At 40.2% G+C, this 26,428-nt stretch overlaps 1 protein-coding gene across 4 annotated transcripts; it reads left to right on the top strand.

The window, feature by feature from the left end:
• Positions 1 to 1,743: 1,743 nt before the first annotated feature.
• On the top strand, positions 1,744 to 24,592 carry YTHDC1 (YTH N6-methyladenosine RNA binding protein C1). Of its 4 annotated transcripts, XM_068941136.1 has the most exons (18): positions 1,759 to 1,896; positions 3,438 to 3,527; positions 5,781 to 5,882; positions 6,526 to 6,854; positions 6,987 to 7,341; positions 8,778 to 8,867; positions 9,363 to 9,416; positions 10,059 to 10,153; positions 13,418 to 13,526; positions 13,602 to 13,719; positions 14,775 to 14,859; positions 16,591 to 16,757; positions 19,290 to 19,372; positions 20,710 to 20,746; positions 20,839 to 20,878; positions 20,982 to 21,044; positions 22,717 to 22,851; positions 23,607 to 24,592. In XM_068941136.1, the coding sequence occupies exons 1-18, from the start codon at positions 1,869 to 1,871 to the stop codon at positions 23,829 to 23,831; spliced, it is 2,205 nt and encodes a 734-aa protein (XP_068797237.1). In that variant the 5' UTR covers positions 1,759 to 1,868; the 3' UTR covers positions 23,832 to 24,592. The 4 variants fall into 4 exon arrangements, with proteins under 4 accessions (XP_068797239.1, XP_068797240.1, XP_068797237.1 ...); XM_068941138.1 differs by lacking the exon at positions 3,438 to 3,527 and having other exon boundaries at positions 1,744 to 1,896; XM_068941137.1 differs by lacking the exon at positions 9,363 to 9,416 and having other exon boundaries at positions 1,766 to 1,896.
• Positions 24,593 to 26,428: the final 1,836 nt, after the last annotated feature.

A 26,428-nucleotide genomic window follows, 5' to 3' on the forward strand; every position in this document is an offset into this window, starting at 1 on the left:
TACCATCTAGTGGCTTATATGCAGATACACACAATTTTGGGGGTCAGTACCTTTTTCAGCTCAGGTTCTATCAAAAGCAGTAAACAGAATACCTAGTAAAGCAATACCACAAGGCAATTTCAAGTAAAATTAGAGAACATAGACACTGCTCATGAATGCTGCATGCTAAATAACCCTGAGGCATGCACTCTGGTAGCTGAAAGGCCATTCCAACAGCTGCTTACCCAATTCACGTGATGGGTACATGCACACGAGAATTGTTTGTCTTTCACTACATCTTCAGGATGTGTCAGCAAAACTACTAGTGACAAGCACTGCATGTTTCACAAGATGCAATTCCAGAGAACATAAAGACCCATGGGGTGAGCAGGTGTTGAATCAGTCAGAGCCCCACAGGTGTAGTATTAATCTTTATTCAGATCCAGTATCAACTACAAAGCTGAAGAACACGTACTTTGCTATCTCTTTCAGTAAGCATCACAACCATCTCACCATTGTCCTCAGTCCACCTAACTAACTTCTATGACCTCTCTGCAGAAGTATTGCATTTTTCCAGTAGATGCTTTTATCCTATTTTAGGTTCTGCTTTGAAGCAAGATAGACAACAATGACCAATGCCCAAGGCACACCTTGCATTCTAGTCTTCATCACTAAAAAAAAGAAGATGTTTCCTCCCAATGTTTTAGGCTGGACTAATCAATAGCTACTGTTCTCAGCAGACGTTTTTACTAACCTGTCCACTTTATAAGAGCAGCCTGAGGATTACGAGGAAAAAAGTACTGCAACTGCTTTGTTTTGAAGGGAGCAAGTCTAAGGATTGAGTCGACTGGCTGCATCCATCAGACTAGCCTGCAAAATGCCTGCAGCCTTAAAACACGAATCTTCATTCAGTCAACAGCATCAGGCACCTTGCTATGCATCTTCTCTAGGTCAAAAAAGGCAGGCAGCACTTCTGCAGTGTGCTAGTTAACAGGATTTAAAACATCATAGTGCATAAAACAAGCTCTCACGTGACCATTTCAGGTTGCACACAGCCCTATCAAACTGCTTTAGGGCACTCAGTGTCCGGCCTCTTCAGAAACTGTCCAAAAGGTTACTAAGATGACACAGTAACAGTTGTGAGCTATGTTACTGCAGGTGAGCAGCACGCACTAACCACAGGTTACTTTAAAAAGCTACCTCACATTAATAAACACACCTGTTTCATATTTGAACAGAGACTTTCTAAAACAAGTTAAGCATTGCCGAGAGCAAGAAAAAACAACTCCCCTTGAGGGAAGGGGAGAAGGAAAAAAAACCCACAAAGCTGCTGCAAGCGCATCTGATGGGAACCAGAGCCATCCACACAGCTACAGGAAACCTGCAGAACAGCAGCCCCAAGCACTTCCCCAAGCCCGGGGGCGGAGGGGGGGGGGAAGGGAAGCCTCCCCTGCTCCCCACAGCTCCCTTTCCAACATACGAGGCCGTTAAGGGCCGCACTCAGGCGGCGGCCCACCGACTCCAACAGCCGCCGCCTCAGAACGCAACGACACGCGCCCTAACACCCCCCCCCCCCCCAGCCCTCCCCGCGCAGCGACGCGCATGCGCGACGTGTGCGCCTCGGCACGCTCTTATGGGCGCGCGCCCCGCCCCCTCGCTCCCTCCTCCCCCCCCCCCCCCGTGCGGCACGTCTCTCTTCGACCTCCTCCCTCACCCCGGCCGGAGTGCGGCACTGCGCGTGCGCCGCCGGGCGAATTTCCCGTCCTTTCCGCCCATCGTCCTGTGACGCGCAGAGCGTAAACAAAGCGGTGCATTGTGGGAAGGGGGAATCGTTCCGCGCAGGAAGAGCGATCCTCCATCTTAGGCGCTCGACGCGTCGCGGCGGCGGGATGGCGGCGGACAGTCGGGAGGAGAAAGGTACCCGGCATTAGGGCTGGGGGCGGTGGCAGGGCCCTGGTGAGGGGAAACGGCTCGGGTGGGGGAGGCACCACATCGCCCGAGCCCCCTTTCCTTTTCCGAGGCCTACTCGGTTGCTGGTGCTGGGCCTTCGCCCTGGGGGGCGTCTGCGAGGAGAGTTGAGAGGTAGCGGGGGTTGGAGGCGCCATGTGGGGGCGGTTTCGACAACTGTTAGACGTCCCGGGGCCCCTCGGCACCCAGAGGGGTGCTGCGTGTGGTGAAACGCTTCCCGGGCGCGCTGAGGTGCTGGGGCTGTCGCACCGTAATGCGGTGCCCGGCGGCGGCGGGCTGAGGGCAAGGTGACTCGAGCAGCGGGGACAAGAATAAGTTTACTGCTTATACATGTTTCAGTATAAGCTGTCGATTGCTACTGGTTATCTTCCAACAGAAAGTATCAGCTTTGTTTTATTTCTTCTCTGATGGCTAGCCATCCTTTTTTAATAGGATTTTCCATGAAGGAATATGGGCTATAATTTTGCAATTGGAAGCTTAAATTGCACTTTTTTGTGATATTTTCTGCTTTATTTTACTGTCTTGTGCAGAGTCAGTTATGCTTACTGGGCACTGTGGGTAAATATACTTGAAATGAAAGTTGACCGTTTCCAGGGTAACGTATATTCAGAACACTGCTAATTTTCATGGTATGCAGAATCTGACATGATGCATATGCTTTCTATGACAAACTGATTTCTATAAATTAGCCTTCACTAAATTCATTTGTTAAAAAATGAAAGCATCGTTTAACTGTGGAAGATTGCTGTTAGGTGGTTAGCATAAATAATAGCAATGTAACCTATTATAGAATAAAAGTAAAGGATCGCTGATTACTCTCTTTTGGATTTCCATGGGATGCATTTCATGGAAGATTTTTTGTAGGATAGATGCAGCAAAATGTCTTTTGTTCAAAGCGGTGAAAGTTTGCTATGTCTAATATTCCTTGCGAAAGTAGATCATGTCAGAAATTCCCGTTTTATTTTGTTAGTGCTAATGAGTAAAATTATTTCTGATTTTTTGAATCTTAGCATTAGCAACTTGGCATTTAAGAACTGTGAGGCATGCTATGACTAGGTTCTGTTCAATTAGGCTAGAGCTTCCATTGGAGAAGAGCAGTGAAAATGAAATATTTACTATTGCCTTCTGTAAATTCATTTTCATATTACGATTTATCCAGGTTAGCTTGGATTTTCTTATTTTGTCTTGTTTTTTTAATTATTGATAATGGCTGAGATATGAGTAGCAACCGAAAAACATTTTTATGTTTCGCATTTTAATCTGTTTTTAATTTTCTCCCCTATGGGAGGCCTATGATTATTACTTATTTGCAGCTGTTAATGCACATTCATTTGTAACTGAACTTGTCTTCACTGTAAATGTGATGTTGTTTCTTTGCTCCTTCCAAAAGAGAAATGCTATTTCACTGCTTTGGGAAACTGGAAATAAATCTCGCTTATCCTTTCTGCTTTAAGTCGCCTGATCTTATACCCTTTCTTTTGCCAACTCAGATGCTTGTTTGGACCCTTCCTTGAGCAGATTTAACTCTCATGGCCAGCAGAGAAAAAAACCTTCCCTGGGTTACTTTTTTGCTGTTTCAGGTGAGTTAAAATTGTTCACGGAAGAGTCCAACACACCCTGGAGTCAACACAAGATGTGTTGCAGGAGGGCACAGTTGGGATTGTCTGTTGTGAAATGGAAGAGGTACCCCTTTGGACCTTCCCCTCTAGCAGTCATGAACTGAGAAATCTGTCCCTCTGCCCCTTTTGTGCTCCTCCTTTTGTGGTTTTCCTGATTGCCCTCTCTGAGCCAATTTATCTTGCTAATCAGGTTGAGCGCTAACAGTGACAGTTCAGTTAGTGGAATTATCTCACAGAAGTTAGTTGAGAAGAAGAGCTGGGGCAAGGGAGAGAAGAGAACCATGTGGTCAGACTGCCTTTTTTTGTTTAAGGTTCCAACTATAAATCAGGCCCCTCTAACCCTGAAGGGATTCTTCACAGAGGCTATGTCAGACTTGCTTCCTCCATTAAATTTTCATTACCTTCTCATTTATTTCTGGACCAGCTGCTACCTCAATCTCTTAACACCTCTGAATGCTACTGCAGTAGTTAAGGTAAATGTAGTTTGCTCAAGTGTACTGTTGCCTCCTCAGAAGTGGAACAACCCTGAGGTTCAATGTTTGTGGTCTGATATGGATGATATATTGAATATTCTGAGCCTAGTACACCTCTTTTTCATTGGTCTCCAGTAGTAAAATCTTATTTGTAAACTTGCCTAGTCTTCTATGGGGAAGCACAATTTAAGCCATGGAATTGCAGCAGATATTTAGCAATTGTAATAGCCAGATTCCGGGCTGTACATCTCTCATCAACAGCAGCAGAAGTATTTGCTGGGGATATAGGTGTCAACAAATGTGAATATTTGCTCCCAAGAGAATGATGATGTAGCTTCATGTTATATTTAAACGTCCTCTAATGGCAAGCTGCCAGTGAAAGGCTCAGACTACCTTTCTGCACCGCTTCCTTTGCATTAGGTGCAGTAACTGTGCAGTTTTACGACAACTTCTACGTTCCTCTGCCACGGATCATCTGGGAAATGCGAGCAGGGAAGCTAGCACACTGTGTTGAACTCAGATGCAGGCATATATAGCAGAGATAAAATGATAATATTTTTCCCAATGGAATGGGAGAATTGTGTCTTTGTTGTGGCACAGTTTAAGATATTGAGATAGTCAAGTTGCCAAACCTTGGAGGATTTTGTTTGCTGCTTTACCTGTGATTTCATCCAGCATGGAAGTCCTTACGTGCTGCTTCATAATGTTGCACAATGTGTCTTTAACAGATGTCGTCAACTAGCTGAATCCTTGGAGTTTGCTCTCCTTTCCCTGAAATGAGTAAACGCAGAAAGTATAATCGCTGATAGTAAAATAGAGTGAAAGAGCTAAGAATTCCAGAGTTTAGAAGTCATATGAAATTCTGAAATTAATGCCTTTTCTATTATTTATCCCTTTGCATGTTCATGCTTAGTCCGTTCTCACTTTGAAAGTGCCTGGAATATAGATCTGCAGTCTTATATCTGATGAAACCCTCATCTACCAGAATCACTATATATTCCCATGGGTTTCAATCAAAGTGAAGCACAGTTGGAAACAATGACAACTTTAAAGAGTTGTGTGACCAAGAGTGGTCATTCAACTTCTCTAGCATTAATTTCCTTAAACTTGTGATGCCTTTTGGTCAGGGTGAATTGATTTTAGTTTTCCTTCAGAGCAGTTCAGAATTAATTGTGCAGCAAATACGTGCTGCTTTCTACCTCTTCACTGGAGCACCATGGCTTATGATCTTATTATCTTCCTTTGCCCTGCTGGGTTTTCTGTCCTTGTAGGTGAACCACAAAATTCCCCTTTCTAATACAGCAACAACAATAAAATAGCAAGGGAGAAAGGGAAATAGTTTGAGGTGTAAGTCCCCTTCCTCAGGATTTTGAGGACAGAGGTGCCTCTTCTGTTTATGGCATTTGGGCTACCTCCCACTTTCCTTTTTGTCTAATTTTGTACAGTTTTTTTTTTCAAGCCATTCATTTGTAGGTCAACTGTTCTTCAAAGCTTGCGTGACACGAGTAGCCAGCTCAGACCTTATTTGGAGGCCTAAGGGTATCCTGTAACATATTTTACTACTGTTATTGGCTTTGATTGATCCTTTTCGTTGTGAACAAAATCAAGAAGATTTTAATTTCGCAGTATGGCAGGTGCATAAACTTAAGGGAAAATTTCTGGTCTGTTAATACTAGTTATACTGTAGGTTGCATCTTCAGACTGTTAATAGCGTTTTTTAACTTAAGTATTTTGGTTTCAGATGGTGAACTCAATGTTCTGGATGACATTTTGACTGATGCTCCTGACCAAGATGATGAGTTATATAACCCCGATAGTGAGCAAGATAAAAGTGAGAAAAAGGGTAGGTGACTTTGGAGGTCCTACAGGAAAGTAGGCAGTAAAAACATCTGTATTAACAGGATTAAAGTCTTTGAAGTAACAGCTCTTAACAGCCTGTATCACAGAAGTAAAGAGTTCCAAAGATCAGTCTTGCGTGGGCATCTGCTTTCTCATCTGACACTTTGAACAGATGTTTAATTTGGTTTCCTTTTGTCTCAGAAGGAGTTGCTGAGTTTGGCTTTTTGTGAGTGTATTTGCTGCTAGAAAAATCACTGTACTTCTCGGTTCAATGAAGTGAAACATAAAAGGAGCAAGAGGATTTCAAAGTCTGGTCCTGCTCAGTTGGTAATTTGGCTTTAGGACAATTCCTTAAGCATTGGAATTAATGTTCCCCGTATATTAAATCTAGAAAGTGTTAAAGCCTATGAAAGCCTGAAAAATTGATTGCTATTTTTAAATTGTATATATTTTCAGAATATCGACTGTTCCTAATGAGCAGTTTGGGGTATCACTGTAGAAAAAACATACTAAGGTGAAGCTTAAAACTGGAAGATGCTACCTATGACTTTGGGAGAATTATCAGTCTAGAGAAACTAGGGATTTCTGCACAGTTTCCAGTTTGATACACAAAATAACATTGAACTTGATATCTCTTTTTATTTAAGGATCAAAAAGAAAAAGTGACAGGATGGAAAATGCTGAAAGCAAAAGACAAAAACCTTCTGTGCATTCTTCAAGGCAAATGGTGCCAAAGCCACCTAGTTCATCAGTTAGCAATAACAAGAGAATAGTGAGTACGAAAGGAAAGCCAGTATCAGAATACAAGAATGAGGAATATCAGAGGCCTGATAGAAACAAGCGTCCAGATGGTGATCGAAAGATGCGCATGTCAAGCAGTTCCAGGGAACCTTATAAAGGACAACCAGAAAAAACTTGCATGCGGAAGAGGGATATTGACAGAAGGGCAAAGTCTTCCACACCAGATGGTTCAGAGGTAGTAAATGTTCTTGCTGCCTTATAAATAAAACAGTTATATGAGACTTTTATAAGGCACATTCTCTTAGGACTGTGTGTGCATCCTGACAATGTTTTATGACTGCTGATTCACTTTTTTTTTAAACATCAGAGAATCAGGCATGATATGGATAGACGACCAAGCAGATCCAGCCATTCTTCCAAAGAAGAGGTGAATTCTGAAGAGTATTGCTCAGATCATGAGACTGGCAGTAGTGGCTCTTCTGAACAAGGCAATACAGAGAACGAGGAGGAAGGAATGGAGGAAGAGGAAGATGATGAAGGGGAGGAGGATGAAGATGTGGAAGAAGATGGGGAGGAGGACGAAGAAGAGTATGAACAGGATGAGCGAGATCAGAAGGAAGGAAATGACTATGACACGCGAAGTGAAGCCAGTGATTCTGATTCTGAATCCGCATCATTCACAGATGGGTCAGTCAGATCTGGTTCCGGTTCGGATGCATCGGGTAGGTAACTTTTGGCATGCCAATTTGAAATACTTCACCACTAAAAGTTTGGTTGCTTTTACAAATACCACTTCAGGACCAACGTCAAAACTAACTCCTGGAAGCACAAGTAGGATGTAAAACGAAATATCAGTAGGCAAAGGAGAATTATACTAGAAAGTAGCATCCTTTTACACCAAGACTTGTGGATTTCAGGACTTCCATGCTGAAGAAACGTAGTGCTCAATTGCTTCTACTTTGCTGTTTAATACTTTCAAATGTTAGAGTTAATGTTTCCTTATGCATCTCATGGCTTAGTTTCCTATGCAATGAATTCACTTGAAGCTGATGGTGAGTTTTTCTGCATTCATGTAGATGAATGGTCAGGTAGAGTGGTGTGAGACATAGTACTAGCTCCCTGAAGAAGGGATTATATTAAATAGTTGAGTCTTAATACTGGCTGCCTTCAGCATCAGAAGTCAAAATCTAGGTTGAAACGATTAGCTGTTAAGACAGGCTTAAAACCAAAAAATGCTTTAAGCAGAAACGAGAAACGGTTGCTTTGCAGTTGTCTGTTATAACATTTCGTTCTGTAAGTCAGGATCAGTTAATGTCACAAATACGGCGTTGTTCAGAAAATTTCAGGTTCATGGCAAACCCCTTTTTTCTGCATGATAGCTCAAATTTTTCCACCTAGTTCTCTTTGTATAAGTAGACATAAAGAGTTTGGATTAAGTGAGTCTTGAAAAAGGTGATCTCTGTAATATAAGTGGGACACACTGGAGAGTTTGTGACATAGTTTTATTTGATAAGAAAAAGGCTTACAGCCTTGTTAAGATTTGTCTTGCATAGCTTCCTTGTCTGAAGTCTGCATATGTGGTCCTCTTGTATAACTTAACCCCAGTCTTTTGGCTAAGCTCTGCTGTCTGGAAATAGAGAACAGGAAGGTGTAGTTTAAGACAAGTGAAGCAATAATAATTATTCTTGAAAGGTCTGCATAAAATTTTAACTCTTTTGAGAGTGGAAATAATTGCCTATGTGCCACAGTGGTTAGTTTTCATAGCTCTTGCCATTTTACTGAGCTTTGGGCAAACAAGAGGCAGTATCACTATCACAACACAGCTGGTGCTGTGCGTGTTGCAAATTTGGCTAAAGGCTGGAGAGGAGAACGAGAACACCCTTGCTTTAAACACCTCGTAAATGAATTCTAACCTTTGCATGGAATTTTTAGATGTTTGTCTTCCTTTCGTGCATGAAAATTTGGAGTATTGTTTTCTTCTTTTGTGCATGGTATTCTGGGAGGAGCGTTATGGAGAGCAACCAGGATTTTCATGTGCAAGCCAAATGCTAACTTCCTCGTTACAGATATTATTTGCCTGTCTCAGTACTTTTTATCTGATTTTTGTCTGCCACTTGATCTTTACGATACCGCTGTTGTTTGTTTTGGGGGCTTTTAGATGAGAAAAAGAAGGAGAGGAAGAGAGCTAGAGGTATCTCTCCAATTGTTTTTGACAGAAGTGGAAGTTCTGCCTCAGAATCCTATGCAGGTATTCTTTCCTTTTATGGCTTGTTGTCCTGACTTGCATCAAATCTTATTGTGTAAACTAAAGTAAATGTAGCTGGCTGTAGAAATTTATGGGGTGTGTAGCTTGGTAAAATTTGGTATTGACTTCTGGCATGTTGTGCGTGGATACCTTTGGGGGGAAGTAGGCTTTCTTGTTACTTTAATGCTATTCTGTTGCTTAAGTGGAATTTTCACTTTTTTTTGTTTTAAACTTGGAAGATGATGATTCAGTGACTAGTTTTCTGAGTAGGAAACTGTTCAAATACTATTTAAAAAAAACAAACCCAAACCAAACTACCCAAAACCAAAAAATAAATCAAAACACTCGTGCACATTGAACAGTATTTTTTGTGTGTGTGGGTGCGCGCCAGAAAGCATAATTTGTCATGAATGAAAATTGTATGTGACAAGGCTGTAGAAATTGTATATTATCTCTATTAAGGCTCAATCTGAACAAATGTACTTTGGCTAAACGCAGGTTCAGAAAAGAAGCATGAGAAATTATCATCTTCCGTTCGTGCTGTCCAAAAAGGTATCATTTAAATTTGAATTTTTAATGCATGCCCCATAACAAGCCATTGTCTCTGTTCATTAAATTATGTCTAAGTAGTAATGTTCCGATATAATTCAATTTGAACACTTTACTGTTATGAGCATAATGAGTAAATCTGGAGTTACTTTTGCATGTTTTGAGTGAGATGCAAGAAGTTGTCCTGTTTTGCTCTTCGGGGAAGCAGCAAAGCAAGAAATAAGATGCCTGCCTTTGAAAAAAGGAATGTCTCAGAATGTCCTCTGTTGGAGGACTCCTGTTGATACAAATGTTTCCCAGTGTTTATCCAAAGATTCTTAAGCAAGGCTACAAATACTATATATCGGAACATCACTGAATTGTGCTTTTTTTTTTTCTTTCTTTTTCCCCTCCTCTTTATCTTAAGTACTGAAGTTTTAGTTTTGATTTGGTTTCCCTTACTCCTGTAAAGCTTGGCATTTTGTGCTCTACAACTTGAACTTCAAGTTTAAAGTTTTGGGTGGTTGACTGTCTTGATATGTAGGCAGGAACTGGGTGGGATACAGTATATCTTGGAAAAAAGAAAAAAACTATCTACACTTGCAACAGTTTTTAAAAAACTGTAAATATTTACATTTCAGCTTATTTGACGCTTTGTTTTTTCAGACCAAACAAGTAAACTTAAATACATTCTCCAAGATGCAAGGTTTTTCCTCATCAAGAGTAATAACCATGAAAACGTGTCACTTGCTAAAGCTAAGGTATGTTAAATTTCCTTCAGATGATTACATTGACTATTTGCAAACACAAACTATACGTACTGGTATATACAGTCTTTTCTCTGTCACTTAAATCTTGGGTAGAGACAAGTATGAAATAATTACTGCTCCTTGATTCTTTAAGGCTGGCTACTTGGCTTCTATTATAATCTAGAGAAGTTTCTAGACCATCAGTCCTTTATCTTGGCAGACTACGGTTAAAAGGGTGCTTAAGCCGTGCAAGAGCCAAGACTGGAGTTCAATCTGCCACTGAAACTCTTGAGGGAGCAGTTGGCAATGGATAGCATCAGAGCTGGGTCAAACAACTTGCTATTTGAGTGATTTTTTTTTCCTCTCCTTTGGAAGAGGAACCTCGTACTTTTTTTGTAAAACTGATCAGTTGAAGATGTGTCCAGAAACAATTGCAAAATGCAATGAATGTATGCAATGTTGCCATTATTTGTTAGGCAAGGTGGAGATCTAATTTTTTAAATCAAGTAGAATAAACTGTTGCAATAAAGAAATAATTTCCGTGTTCACTCAGAAATTCTAAAAGGTGATTTTTGTGCTTTTTTAAGATTTTACAGCTTTTCAGAAGTTACTGTAAGAATTGCACCATCAGAATCTGACTTGTGGCAAGCAGTAGTCTTGGATATGTTCAGCACATGGATTTGCTGGTTCCGTTGGGTAGGGGATGCTTTGCATTTCAGTGCAACGGTGACTTTTCTTTGCAATTGGCACTTTTTTGTTAAATTTTCCTCTGTGGTCAGATAAGTATCATGCCTGATAGAGGATAAGCAGCGAGAGCATGGGGAGCAGTGTGGCGTCACCTCCACTTGGTGACACTGAGCCATTGGATTGGCTCAACTGTAGCGAGCTGATTTGACTTTTCATGAACTTTGCCTGGGCCACAGCATTGTTCAGATGTCTCTGGCAGGAGCACTGTTCAGAAGGGTAATGTAGCATCATGATCACTGCTCCCCTAAGTAAGGAAATTCTATGAGATCATGTATTTGTATTCCTTGTTGGAGCGTAGAGTTTGTTTCTCTGGACTTCGTTGGTTAAATTTTGACAACGTGGCACTAAAACTGTTGTTCTGTCAGTATTCATCAGCTGCCCTGGAACTTCCATCTCCACTGTAGTGACTTAAGTTCTGTCGTGCTATGGAAGTACACTTGAAAGAATGCAGAATTATTTAACCTCTTGTGTCATCCACCAAACCCTCAAAGGTAGTAAGGGTGTTGGGTCCCCAAATAGTTGCTGGGCTCTGAATGAAGGTACTGGCTGGAAGGCAGTTCTCAGTTATTTGAACCATCTTTCCACAGTTGCCTTCGAGATCAGTTTGATGGCATCCTAAACCAACCTACATTGGCTGTGCCATGGTTGCATTTTTTTCCCCTTCATTGGCACCTGTCTTCATCTCACCGTGCTGTGAGCAGGTTCAGAAGGTTGCTTTGGCTTAGATCTAACGCTATTAAAAAAGTATTTCAGTTGGTTCAGGAATCTGAGCCCTTATTGCAGAAATGTATGCATGGTACTGCTAGTGCAAAGGAATCTCTTGTAAGGGATTCCAGTGCAGTGGACTTAAGCTGCTGAGAAATGGTACCAGGCCCCTTGGGTTCACAGATCAGAATCGCAGAATGGCTGAGGTTGGAAGGGACCTCTGGAGATCATCTAGTCCAACCCCCCTGCTCAAACAGGGTCACCTAGAGCATGTTTCCCAGGATCGCGTCCAGGCAGGTTTTGATTATCTCCAGGGAAGGAGACTCCACAGCCTCTCTGGGCAACCTGTTCCAGAGCTCTGTCACCCTCACAGTAAAGAAGTTGCATGTGAAGTGTTTGGAAGAGGATCTGGAGGAAAAAAAAAAAAACTGATTTACTGTTACGCAGTATGTGTGGAACAGAAGATCCTATTAAGGAAACTAAGAGTAACATCAGAAATAAGAGTAACATTAAGCCTCTTACTCTTAAAATGTAACTTCCTGGACACTTCTTTTTTTCATTTTGAGTCTGGTCTGTGTAGGGAAGCTGACTGATGCTCGGTTTAGCTGTTTCTGGGACAACGTCTGTTCTGTTGTCCCAGAACATACTGGGACATATGAGCATACTAATTCCTAAAGCTGTTGGAGTGGTTGCTTTGCCTCAGTGTATGGACATTAGTGCTTTGCCATTGCAGTTTCTTGGAATGAAGCTGGCTTTTGTGGTGGAGCCAACATAAAAATTGCTCTAACTTGCAACATGGCTTTGCAAAGAGCCTAAAGCAATATAAATCTGATGGAAAGCTAATAACAGGGAGGGGGAAAAAACCAGTTCTCTGGTGACTCAACCCAATGAATTGGATTTCCAAAGGGTCAGACAAGCACTAGTCTGGACACAGAGTAGGATGTGAAGGATGCCTTAAGGAGCAAGGGAAGCAGGAGGAACACCTTTGGTAGCAGCTAGCTGCCAGATCATATTCTGAGTTTAAAGCATGTTAAACCATCTTAAGCTCCTCCTTTCAGTTTGCCCAGGGAAATGGTCTGTGGAGCTGATCTTGCTGAAAAGTAATGCAAGAAATTGGTCATTCTACAGCTAAATTGGTACCTCCGTCTGTGTTGAGGTTTTTTGGTGCATGGCTGCACAAATGTCTGGCAGAAGGGAAGAGGTATGAACTAGCAAGCAGGGTTTGGAGAGGCTGGAAAAAACTACTTGGAGTTGTCTTGCCAATTTAAAACATTGCTCTACTTTTGTCCGTTCACTAAAAGAGTTAGAAAGTTTCCAAGCTCTCTACTAATCTGTCATATCAACAGGGTTATTTAGTTCTACATACCTATCCTCCTGCACAGATGCTGCTGTGTTTTCCTATTTTGTGTTTGTTTTTATGTAATGATCAACTCGCAGAGTCACACAACTTAAAAACTAAAGGTCAAGGTTTTCCTGGCTTTCCACAATAGTTACAAATGAAACTATGCAGGTGATCTAAATGCACCTGCAGTGTTCAGAAAAGATTGAAAAGCCAATGTTTTACAATTTTTATCATGGGGCAGGCCAAAAAGTGGGGGGCTTTTGTTTTGGTTTTTTTGGTTTTTTTTTTTTTTTTTTTTTTTGGAAGGAACTGAGTCTAGTAATACATTTCTCTCCATTTCAGCTGCCTGTGACACTTTATCTCAGAACGCTATTTTGGTCTCGTTTTTCCCACCTAACGTACACACCTAAAGTCTTTGGTTAGCTAAATCACTTGAGATTAACTTATGTTTTGGTGCGGGGTGGGGGGTTGTTTCGTTTTAGGGAGTGTGGTCAACGCTTCCCGTGAATGAAAAGAAGCTTAATGCCGCATTTAGATCAGCGAGGAGCGTTATTTTGATATTTTCTGTAAGAGAGAGTGGCAAATTCCAAGGTAAGCGAAAGTGACCTTTTATGTTTAATAGCTTTTCTATTGCCTCTTTGTTACAATTCATGTGAAATCCTTTAGGATTTGCAAGGCTGTCTTCAGAGTCCCACCATGGAGGATCACCTATACACTGGGTGCTGCCTGCAGGAATGAATGCAAAAATGTTGGGAGGTGTCTTTAAAATTGACTGGATTTGCAGGTAAATAATATTTCATTTGTATTGCTTTTTAGTAATGAGGCATTATAATCTCATTTCTATGTATATGTATCCTCCCTACCTCATTTCTAGGTACCTAGAAATGAGGTAGGGAGGATACATATACATGTATACATGCTATACATGTACATGAGCTATAGCAAATGTTTTCTTGTGTAGACAACTAAGTCACTTAGAGATTTTTAACGCTTCGTTATGTTCTGTCACTAGTCTCTTGTACTGAAATTAGAAAACTGTATTCTGAAGTCTTTGGGTAAAATCAACTGCTTGCTTGGATGGACAGTTGTGGAGAACAGAAAAAAATTTGAAGGGCAGTTCTGTCTTCAGTCAGACCTCAGAATCTGGCTAAACCAAGAAAAATGCTTTTATTTTAAAATCATTTGAAATAATATTGATATTTCCATAATATATTGGATGTGAACAGTAAGTTCATTGATTTAACTGAGTATATCTTAAAGAAAATATTTTAAATATCTCGTAAGAAAGTGAGCTATGTCAGTCCTCTGAATTCCGTGCACGGTTACATGAGCACTTGTGTTGACAAAAAGTGGAAACAGGAAAAGTGAGGCTTCAAATCATAGAAAAATCTAGGTTAGAAAGGACCTCTGGAAGCTACAGGCTCCAGCTTGCAGTTCAAAGCAGGGCTGGCTTCAAAAAGCTAGATCAGGTTGCTCAGGCCCTTATTTTCATGATGTTACTATCAAGAATACATGTAGCTACCACCTCAGGCGGAACCTGGTGAGCGTATTCAGATTTAGGTTAGTGCAATAATAAGCAAGCACAGTCTTGATATTGTAGAAAGACTTTTTTTTTTTTCCTATTAATAAGATAGGACGTCACAATATAGACTATGCTAGTTAATACTAGAATTAGTCAAAATGTAATCTTTAGTTCTGTTACCGAAACATAAACTATTCGTTCAGAGTCCTGTCAATACAAAGGCTAATGAGATTATTCTGTATGCAATGTCCTATTGTATGCATTTTTTTTACAAAGAATGGAGACAAAACTATAAATGATGCCACTTGCATATTTAGGCGTGAATTGCCCTTCACTAAATCTGCTCATCTGACCAATCCTTGGAATGAACATAAGCCAGTGAAGATTGGACGCGATGGACAGGTTTGTTCTTTTCTTCTTTTTCCTTTTTTCTTTTCTCTCCAATAATCCATTTTTAGTGCTTGCTTACAGCTTTATACATACAGAAGATTGGGTGTCTTTTAGATCAGTTCCCCCTATAAATTTAGGGGCAAAGGCACTTAGTACAGTGCCAGTTTTGTCATCTTGGCAATAAATTGTATTTGATGCTGCAAAATTGGAGATCCAAATGTAATGTGGCTTGCATTGTATGACTTCCAGAGCGGTAGAGCATTGGTTTTTAAGAACTAATTCTGGTGTTCTCAGCTGTCTTCTGCATTGTGTTGTTCTTAGCTACTGTGTTGCTTAGGGCATGGGCTGTACTATTACAAGGTATATACCTATACGTTTCAAGTGGGGTGGCTCTTTGTCTTGTGAGACATGGCAGAGTACAATTACATTGCTGCTGTCATCTGAAGTAACCTAGTCTTGATTAAAATAACTTAATAGGCTCTGCTTTCCTAAGGCAGGATGGGAGTTCCATAATGCCCATAGTGTATGGAAAACGTAGACTCCTTGAGTTATTTAGCACATGGTCGCTTTCACTGTGTTGGGTAGCAGAAGTAAAATTGAATTTCTCTTGTTCAAACTTATTGAAATCTTTTTTTGTATGACACTTAACTTGGTTTCTGTTAAATGATCAAGGAAAGATGTTTTTAAATGTTTTTGTCCACTTAACGCTATAGAGTTGCAGTCAGTATTTTTGTCTTTATAAAGTTGCAGTACCATTGGGTATAGGACAAGCATTGCATTGCATGGTGCTTATTCTCCCAGCTTCCAGCTGTTCAACTTGGTTTATTTCTTGAAGTGGTTGTGGTTTGTCCATTTACATTTTGCATAACCCCCCAGTGGACCCCTCTGCTGAGGACTCGTTCAGTCTCCCTTAGAACTTCTGTGAGCTTCTCGCATCTATGACATCCTTTGGTAAGGCGTTCCCCAAGCCTGCACTCACCATGTGGAAGAAGGGCCTCTTTGGATTGTTTTGCACCTGGCTCCTGTTAACTTCATTTGATGGTCCTATTTCTCCCCCATACTCCACAAATTCCTTTCTTTTCTAGGCTGACGAGTCCTGACCTGCTCGATTGTTCCTTGTAGGAATTGTTCCACACGTTTAGCTATCCTTGTCACCCCCTCTTTTTTTGAGATGAAGGTGTCAGAACTGCACCCAGTATTCAATGTGTGGGTGGAACATGGACTTTCAGTGTGGTATAGTGATTTTTCTTGTTCTCCGCTCCCTTTGTAACAATCCTGAACATTTTATTTGCTTTTTTTGACTGCTGTCAAGCTTTGAGCTTATGTTTTTGTGGATCTGTCAGGTCTGAGGAACTCATTTTCGAATGATAATAGTCATCTTCATCAGGCCATGGCTTTTATGAAGCTAGAATGGATTTTTTTTTTTCCTACATGTGTTACTTTTCTCTCTGTGAATAGATGATCATTTTCTTTGTGATTAAAAACAGTCCTCTGATTTTATAGCAAAGCAGTGATGTGGCCCGTGTGTCTCATGGGAAGATACGGTTCCCCCAAGTGTTGGATTATTTTATGAAAATACTAAGTAGTCACTAAAGAGTGGAAGGTAATGTAAGTGTATTTTGCTCCGTTTCTAGTGATGCTGAAAGCTCTTCAAAGTGTCTTTATGTATGTTGTCAAAGTAATTGGGGAAACTTTCTTTTCTTTTGGTTTATAAACCACTACTGAACTTTCGACTGATTCTAGGAAATTGAGCCGGAATGTGGAACCCAGCTTTGTCTTCTGTTCCCCCCTGATGAAAGTATTGACTTGTATCAAGTCATTCATAAAATGAGGCACAAGAGAAGAATGCATTCACAGCCCCGATCAAGAGGACGCCCATCCCGTCGAGACCCCGTTCGGGACGTGGGAAGGTTAGAAACGTTCTTTGGACTGATAATAGGCACATGTATCAGAATAACGTGATGGAGGAATGTGATTCGTCCAAGCTTTCCCTGCGATAAAGAAGAGAGAAAATCCTCAAATCAAGCTGCATGGACAAGTTTGTGGCTTCATTGAGGATTTCACATGGTTCCCCGGTCTGTCATTTTTTCAAGAGGAAAATGGGGATCTTTGCTTTTGCAGAAAAAAGCTCTTAAAGTGCTGTCTAGTTTAGACTAGATCCTTTATTGAGATAATGCAACGTGTAATGTTAGCTGTAGGTAAGCTTGGATTTATTATGAGCAGGCTAGATCGAGAGGAGGAAATCTTTATATGCCAAAAATGTGTTAATATCTTGTAAAAGCCTTTTCTTTCAGGTGTGTCTCTGGATAAGCGTTATCAAATATGGGACTTTTATAAGGATCACTTAAAATTTTGCAGAAGATGCCGCCTCATTTTGAGGATAAAATATTTAAGTTATTTTGATATTCAAGAGGAGCATTATTGGGACTGTTTCAAATTGTGTCACCGTGATGTGTTAACCCCATTGCCAAATATTCTCTAACATGTAACCACTGAAATCACACATCTTGCTGAGCTTCTGAAAACAGTAGGCCCTTTCCAAAAGGGATCAAGTGGCCCTTGGAGACCCGGCAACAAACCAAAAAGAATGGCTGTTGCTGTGTCTGTATATACAACCTTTCCAGATGCTGGCAGTACCTGTGGACTTTTAAAGTATTTTTAGAGGATCGACATGGTTATTGATCACTACTATATGAACTTAACATCATTATCCAGAAAAAAGGGGGTATAACTTGTTACAGAATTGGAGAAGTCTTTGCAAAGAACTGATGTTAGCCCTTCTGCCAAACACCTTTTCCCTGTGTAGCCACTTTGCATACAGACTGATGTATGGTTTGGGCTGAAACCTTTGGTTAAGTTTCCTCTTTGTGGAAACGTCCTGTGGTAGGTACAGATGCCCAACAAGAGTCCCTATTTCCTTGAGCTTAAAGGACACTGTAACGAGTAGGTAGGAGGAAACCTGGCAGCGCCCCCCTATTTTTGGCTTTAAAGGACTGAACACCAAGATGGCTTTTGAAGTTAAGCTAAGAGGTTTCCAGTGCAATAAAGTATACACAAGTGAAGGTTTTGCAATGGACTGCAAACTATACATATAACACCACCACACCTTCTCAAGCCTGCCAGGGCCTCCATTTATGTATGTGGCTTACAGCTTAAAGTCAGTAGTTGGACTACTATATGAACTGTTACTATCATATATTATACCGGTCGTAAATGCACTCTCAAAACTACAAGAAAGCGGTATGTTTATTCTTTACACCAGCTTTTATTTTTCTTGATCTGATTTTGCTGTAGATGCAACTGCTTTGTTTTTTGGGGGCCTTTTACTCAGAGTAAAGAATCTGCTTTCATTTTAAAAAGCTTAGTAACTGGGTATGGTGGGCTTTAAAAATGGAAATTGGGAAGAGGGTGGAGAAATGACTTGAAAACTAAAAGAAAAGCTACATGAGCTTGTTAATCACTGAGCAAGTTGCACAGCAATTAAGTGATTTAAGAAAGTGTCGATTTCATGTCTTTGTCATAAGGAATTATACTTGCTGATGGGGGAAAAGTGATTTTGTAGCTGAATGTTTAAAAACACTTCGGTATTAGCATTCAAGTCTCCCATTAATGTTTATGTATTTTGACAGAGTGAAACTAGCAGTTGATTTCCAGCTCTTTTATTAGAGGTAACAGCAACTGGAACGGAACTGTTTTATAAACAAACTTCCTCCATGAGAGTGAAGTTCTTAAAGATACCACCTGCTCTGAAAGAGAGCTATTCTGGTATAGAAAGGAGTTCTAATTAATAATTAGGAAGATTAAGTGTGCCTAAATTTTTTTGTGAAAGGCACTGAGGCATTACTGGTAAACTGCTTAAAATAGAAGTTATGTTGTCGTTCTGCCAAGTTAGACTGTAGTGCGAGAAGTAGATTTGCAAAGCATGCACAATTTTCTGGAAATGCTCTGGCAAATGTTCTGAAAGTAGAGCTTTTATAGAATTCTTTGCCCAATAGCTAGCAAATTTAGCAATGTCCATGCCTGCTGAATATAATGTTACATTTTACAGTCTATTTTAACTGTGTTTAGTTGTGTAAGTCTTTTTTTTTTTCCTTCTAATAAGTTGACTCAAAATGTAATACGGAAAGTATAATGTTAAAGCATAAGTTTGATTTTATTTTAGACAAATTTTTTACTTTTTGGTATTAAGGTACATTTGGGGAGAATTCCTTCCTTAACTACCAAAGCTTCTGTAGCCAGAAAATAACAGTGAACGGTATTTAATCTGACTATTGTTTCTGATTATTTGAGTTTAAATTTGAAGCTGTAGAATATTTTGAAACAGATGGAATTCAGAATGATTAAATGGAGATCCTGGGTAGCTCAAGCTATTCCTGTGAGGTATTCTGCTCTGACGATTCTTCAAGCAACCTTGTTTAATCTCTAATATCTAATTTGTGTAGGCGTCGACCAGAGGATTATGATATTCATAACAGCAGAAAGAAACCAAGGATTGACTATCCCCCTGAGTTTCACCAAAGACCAGGTTAATATCTTACTATGAAGATTTGTGTACACCCATTCACAAGCGTTTTCCCTTTCAGTACATCCTCGTGAACGTAAAAGTAAAATTTGAGAGAGGTTGTGTAATTCTTCAGCCTTTCACTACTGGGGATCCTCTCAAGTCCTTTGTCAATATAGGTAGTTGAAATGCCTGCCAGTCGCTACAGTTGGCTGGACCTACTTGTAAATGCACTAATCTTCAAATTGAAATGTTTTATCAGAGATTTCCAACTGGGAAGGTCAGCTGAGATTGCCTGACTAGTAAGCCATGTTTAGAGATGATGGTAGACATTTGGTTGTGTTTTCAGAGAGAATTTTTAAGCTTGACATTTAACAAGCTTTTGGGGGAGGGGGAGTGTTTCATTGTACTTCACCAGGAGGATCTCATGATGGGTTTCTGTTGTTCTCCAGAATTAAAATGTTTGCAAGGGTAATGCAACAGCTGTGCTAGTAATATTGCAGCTTTGTTTTCTTTTTCAGAAAGCAAGAATTAGGAAGTGATCAGTTGTAATCCACTGAGTCTTACTTCACTGCTGTTAGAAATATATGTTCCACTAATTCCGTAGTAGATTTCTAAATATTTCGTAAGAACCTGCGCTTACCTGTGTCCTACTTGACAGCAAAGCCTGTGTTCTCTGACGCAAAAGAATGTTGTTGCTGCTCCATGGCTTTCCAAGACAGTTATTTAGAGTGCAAGACAAAATTTTTAAAATAGCAAAGCACAAAAGTATTATTTTATTAGCACCAGAAGCACGCTTAGTGTTTTGTATCATTTTGCTGAGCTGAAGGTTTACTTCCAACAATTTACTATGGCTGTAACAATTCATTGTCCTGTAGGACCTTTCCAGATGTTTTAACCTTATTTTTAATTTTCTAAAAGATTTTGTATACAGAACCTGTTAGGAAACTGGATTTAGAGTTGCCCAGATTAATGCCATCCTGCTGAATGCATGGTTAATAAGTAGTAACTGCCCTGTGCAGACTGCCAGGGGACAGTATCTTCAAAGCTTGGCATTCCCAGACAATTTGTTTGAATAAAATTCAAGTCTCTCTTTGTACTGTGTGCAAGTTCCCAGGAGTATATATCTTTTGGTTTGTTTTTTTTGTTACTACAGTGTACTGTATTTCTGTACTGTCTATAGCAAAGAAGGAAATAGAGAGTTTTTGAAAGTTCTTTTGAAACTGAAGGTAATGGCAGGTAGATAAAACTTGGTAGATGACACAAAATGGAAGATAGATTCTAATGAGTATTTTTTTTTTTTTAAGACTTATCATTGGTAATGTGGTAAATTTGATTAATACTGCTTGATGTTCGAACAGGGTATATAAAGGATCCCAGGTATCCTGAAGTAGACAGGTAAGGTGTGTTCATGCTATTCATTTTATGCCCTGGTAACTTGTCTGTATGGATAACTTGGATTTAGTTCTACAAATTTTTATTCCCAACAGACGATTTTCAGGAGTTCGACGAGATGTATTTTTAAATGGGGTAAGTTAGTGCATGCTGGCTTTGGGGACCTTTTTATATTCGACTTTCAGCACTTCCAAAGAACACTCATCACATATATTAATATTACTGTCTTTCATTTTAGTCCTACAATGATTACGTGAGGGAATTCCACAACATGGGACCACCACCACCATGGCAAGGAATGGTTTGTGTCTTGTTAAACTCCATTTTTCCCTAAAGATTATGACTTTTTCATTCCCCTCTAGAAGTGCCTGATCTGCGCTCAGCCTTTTGCTAAAATGTGTCTTTGCTGTAATGTGTCAAGTGGGGGGTGGGGGAGAAAAGACTACTTATATCAAGGGGCAGGGTTTTTTAGTTTGTGGTTTTGGGGGTTTTTCCCCTTTCCTTTGCTTTCACTAGTAGCCCAGCATTCTAGCATGCAGTATGGTAGCAGGGATGTGGCTTGGTTTGAACCTTCAAGAAACTGAAAGCTGTGAGGAAATAGCAGAATCCTCCTTTAGCCCCCAGTAATGGCTGTGATGCAATTTTGTATTCAGCTACATGTTCACGGTAATTGGCTTTCTTTCAAACAGCAAATGCATCAAAGAGGTGGACTTGCTGCAGAGGGTCATGGGATGGGCTGGCATGCTGTTGATGTTTCGCAGGGGCTTGCTTTTTGCTATGGCAGTGAAACATGCGGGAAAGTAGCATAACGTACTGAACAGTATAATTCAGATAAGTCTTCCTATATGGCAGCTTCCGCTGAAATGCACTTTTTTTCCCAGCTGGATGAGTGTATGTATGAGTACGTTTGCATATTGTTATGTACAGGAAAGTTAACTGATAGTGCACTTATATTCAGCTGTGGTTTTGCTGTCTGGTGGGGAGGAATACTCATTGTAACTAGTTATTTTGGATACATGGTTCCCTGTAATCATGGCCCTGAGGGTCGTGATTTTGGATAACTGTAATGAATTGGCTTAGTAGTCATGGAGTGAATATGACAGTGTCTCTCTTCTGCTTTTTGTGTACCCTGTGAATGAGCAAAAGGTGTTGCCAGATGTCAAAATACTGCTGTAGCCTCTTATTTTTCACAGCTAAAACAAAGTGCTTATTTATCATAAATCAAGGAAATGAGCAAGGTTGTCAGACTGGAGGAAAATGACTTTTTTCAAACAGAGCTAAATCTCTGGGTACTCCCATCACTTCTCTGCCTCTTCTTTGTTCTGCATGTTGTCCAAGTAGTTATCCTAAAATCCAGCATTTCCACCTACTTCATTTTTGAACCACAATGCAAGCAAAGATACTTCAGTAATAACTGAAGGAAAGACCTTGCTGGTAAAGGAGGTGGAAGGGAACAGCCGAGAGAGAGAGGTGTTTTTTGTTTTATTGTTTTTTTGTTTTTTTTTAAACAGGACATCTGGTCTAATTGTTTGTCTTGTAGAATAACCTTGTTCATTTAAAATAGGAGTATTTCCATAGGGAATGGTATTGAAAAGTCTCATTCTAGTGAGACCATGCTGGTCTGGACTCATTCTGTATGCATAATCTTTTATATTAAAAAAGTTGTAATTAGCAAAAGTAAGTTTATGGTATCACTTTGAGACAGTTATGGAAGGAAGGTGTCTTTTGGGGTTGTTGGTGGGGAGGGGAGTTGGTCAAACTTCTAAATAAACATTGGTAGAGAAGTAGTGAAGCATGGAGACTTCATAAGAATATTACGCCATACATTCGCTATGCTGTGATAGGTTATATTTAGATGTCGTGTCTTCCTTTTGGATGAAAGATAACTTCTGCCTCTTAATTCCCAGCACTAAGCTTTGTGTACATATTTTTATTTTGGAATATTCAACAAACTTTGTGCAACTTTCTTGTAGCCACCGTATCCAGGTATGGAGCAGCCACCACACCACCCTTACTATCAGCACCATGCACCTCCACCTCAAGCTCACCCTCCATACTCAGGACATCATCCCGTACCACATGAAGCAAGATACAGAGATAAACGAGTAGTAAGTGTCTGCAAAGGCAGAGGGGGAGAGAAGTCTGCAGGCCAGAGCAGGAATGGAAGGGAATTTGGGTACATGCATAGCCTAATCCAAGACTTGCTGTTTTTTGAAAGTACAGGTCTTAACAATGCAGTTTGGCTTTCCTTTGAAAGATTAGCCTTCTAGATTGACTAGAGACTTCCAGCATCTTTGAAAAGCCTCTCTCTTACAGGTGATGTAGAAATGTAGAATTCCCAGGACATTCTCTAAAATTGAGGTGTTTGGTGTTATTTTCTGGGCAAAATAGCTTCCAATCATCAGGCTGTGAGCTTCTCCTGCTGAAGCCCAGTGTGAATAAGGGTGTGTCTGTAACATCACTTGCACTTATGCAGAATAAGTTATTTTCTCTTTATCAGCAGAAAAGTTTGAGCTTTATAACTTACAGAGGCACATCAAAACCAGGGCTGATCATTAAGCAAATAATTTCCGTTAGCTGATCTTGAAGGCTACTTAGTTTTCACGTCTCTTGGTGGTATCTGGTATTTGAACCCCAAACCTCTACGTTTTCTGCTTCATGCATTGGAAACACAGACATAGGGTGCTGCCCTGAAGATGAAAGAAGAAATTTATGCTGCAGCTATCAATTAATGTGGACTTTGGTCTCTCTCTTTCTTTTAATACTGGGCTTTCCTAGAAGTTACAGCCAATTGCGTGGAGAAGGGCGGGGATGGGATTTTAACCTGGGAAAGAAAATAAACAGAGCTATCCTTTCATCGCAGCATGACTACGACATGAGGGTAGACGATTTTCTTCGCCGCACGCAAGCAGTTGTCAGTGGTCGGAGAAGCAGGCCTCGCGAGAGGGACCGAGAACGGGAGCGAGACCGTCCTAGAGATAATAGAAGAGACAGAGAACGTGACAGAGGCCGTGATCGGGAAAGAGAGAGAGAGAGGATTTGTGACCGGGACAGAGACAGAGGTGAAAGAGGTAGATACCGAAGATAATCCATCTGGAACCAGTGGTCACTTGAAACAAAAAAAGCTTGTATTTTTTTGTGTGTTTACAAGTAGTACATTTTATTTTCAGCTGTCTCCTTAAAGTTCGTTGTGTAGAAGGATTTATAATGACCCTCTTTATTCCAAGCATGCAGTGAACTACAAACTGGAAAAACTCAAATCGGCCAAAAATAGAATACACAAAGCTGACACTCGAGTTGACGTTTTTATTGGAGCAGAATGGGAAACAAGTTAAGAATGTAGATATTGATTAATTCTCAGTAAGTGTTCATCTACTTAGTGACTTCATTCTAGGTTTTTGAATACTGATGGATAACTGCCTTTTTTTTTTTTTTTTGCTTTGATGTTTTCTTACCATAGTTTCACGTGGTTCAGTGGGAAAATGCTGCTATCAAGTATGCGAATGTTGGAGTATGATTTTTGACTGTATGGCAGTGTTGTAGCAGCCTCATTTCCCCCCCCTCCCCCCGGGTTTTTAAACTTACCTGTAAAGTCAAGTGTTTTTTCAGTCTTCAATAATGAAAGCAATATTAAGAAGACACTATTGATACCTAATTTTTAACCTTTTTTAAAAACCTTCCCGCATTCAGTAACACTTTGGTCAAGTCTCTTGTCTAGCCTCCTTCCGAAATGTACACGTTGCTTGGAATGTTCACAACCTGCGTGTGTGGAACCAGAAAATATTGCTGTATTCTACATTGCTACCATTTTTTATAAAAATAAATTGGTAACTATTGAAACGATTAAAACTCCAGTTCGGGTTTCTTGGTCTTCTAAGCTTGCCAGCATTGACAGGTTCTGACAGTTCTAGGAAGGCGTTTGTATTCAAAAATGGTTTAAACCTGCTTGCAATAGGTGAAGTTGATCCAGAAGCCTGAATTCTGTGAAAGAACTGCTGAAGTAAAAGGTAAATGCTTTTCTGCTTCTACAGTTAAGTAGTCAACCTATTAACTCTGATCAGCTGCAAGATCTGTAAAGCTATACCCGTTCAACTTAATCAAATGATCTCAAAGCTCTTAGTAGACTGTCCTCAGGTATAATCATATCTGTCTCCTAGGAGTGCATTCTCCTACAAGGTCCAGACTGTCTCCACGTTTCTTCTTTGTAGTGACTGCTACATCACTTGCAAATTCTCTTAATGAGGATATATTTGAATGTAAATGCCAATGGCAAAACTGAACAAAGAAAAGTAAAACTTGTAGCTGAAGTTGTTGAGTTTCTCCAGCAAGTTCCCAGCTATCAAGACTTGTCTGTGTAGCACTGCCAAGGTGGACTACTTCATAAACTTTAAGAATCTTCTCACATAACAAAGCTACATTGTAACACATGCTTTGAAGACCTCCGACTCCACTGTGCTATTTCTGAATGTTCTCATTTTCTGTTTTCAGAAACTTCAATATAGGATTGGCTATGGTGTGATAGAGAAACGCCTGTTTGTTTTAGAACTGACAATGATTTGAGTTTTGTATATTTTAGTGTGTATATAGCTGTAGTAAACATGGCCGTGTGTTATGCAAAGTATTTGACCTCCAAAATCAGAACTCTTTCTTAAACATTACAAGATGTCGAACGTGTTACAGTTCTTCAAAACAGTTTACTATGCCACGAGGGATTTGCCTATCAGTAGTAGGATTAGATCAATCTTACAAATTCAATATGCTTACTGAACCTAGTTGAACAAATGCATCACAGACATAGCCTGCGTTATTTGAGATCTTTCTCCTCTTTATCTTGAGATTCTGGAAAGAAGATGGGTCTCTTAATTGGGGGGAGGGTTGTTTGGGGGATTTCTGTGGTTTTTTTGTTGTTTTTGTTTTAATTCAAAACTAGCTAAGCTGAACTTCTCTGAAGTAAGTTACTGAAAGGAAGCCACTCATGTAAGTGACTGCAGAGACCTTACCTGCCCACTTTTCCTAGCTTTCCTATTTCCCCATGTCCTATGTTAATATTCTATGACTTGTCAGTACATTGGAGACTACTGGCCTTATGAAAGCAGAATTGACATCCTTGTGTTCCTAGGGCCTAGCTCTCCTCAGCAGATCTGCCTGCAGAACGCAGATGATAGCAGTCTATTCTTCATGAAGCTTAGCGGAGACCCGTTTCATTTTCTAACGGATACAGGCAAACCTTTCTGATCTGAGGCCTGGAGGTCATATGGTTCGTTCTACAGTCTGTTCACTGTCGCGTGCTTCTGGATATCCCAATGTGACCGTAAGAACAGTTTTTACCAGAATAACCTGGATTCTGATTCATCATGAGAACCGCTTGCAAAAGTTGTTGTGTTTTAACCAGTCTTTAATTTGGAAACAAATCACTTATGCTTTGAAGGTTTTTTGAGCAGACACAAAGCTGAAGCTATTAAAGAAGCCAATGAAGAGGTTAATACAATGTAGGGAATTCTGTTATGTAAACCAAGATAAGATGTTTTCCTAGCCTGCTGTGTTTGAAAACAAGTGTTCAAATTTCTTTATGCTGCTTAAGGCACATGTAAGGCAACTGCAGGGCTTATGTACTGCAGTATCCTGAGTGCAGCAAGGGTCACAGTTTTAACGGGGACTTGTGCCAGCTTACTGAAGAAAGCGTAA

Source organism: Struthio camelus, chromosome 4, assembly GCF_040807025.1.
Source record: "Struthio camelus isolate bStrCam1 chromosome 4, bStrCam1.hap1, whole genome shotgun sequence".
NCBI lineage: Eukaryota > Metazoa > Chordata > Aves > Struthioniformes > Struthionidae > Struthio > Struthio camelus.

Bases quoted from the DNA above. Each gene is read 5' to 3' on its own strand.
- YTHDC1 (XM_068941136.1), top strand. From the start codon at position 1,869: ATGGCGGCGGACAGTCGGGAGGAGAAAG. The intron at 9,417-10,058 runs GTATCATTTAAA...TTGTTTTTTCAG, and splicing joins CGTTCGTGCTGTCCAAAAAG to ACCAAACAAGTAAACTTAAA. The intron at 13,720-14,774 runs GTAAATAATATT...TTGCATATTTAG, and splicing joins AAAATTGACTGGATTTGCAG to GCGTGAATTGCCCTTCACTA.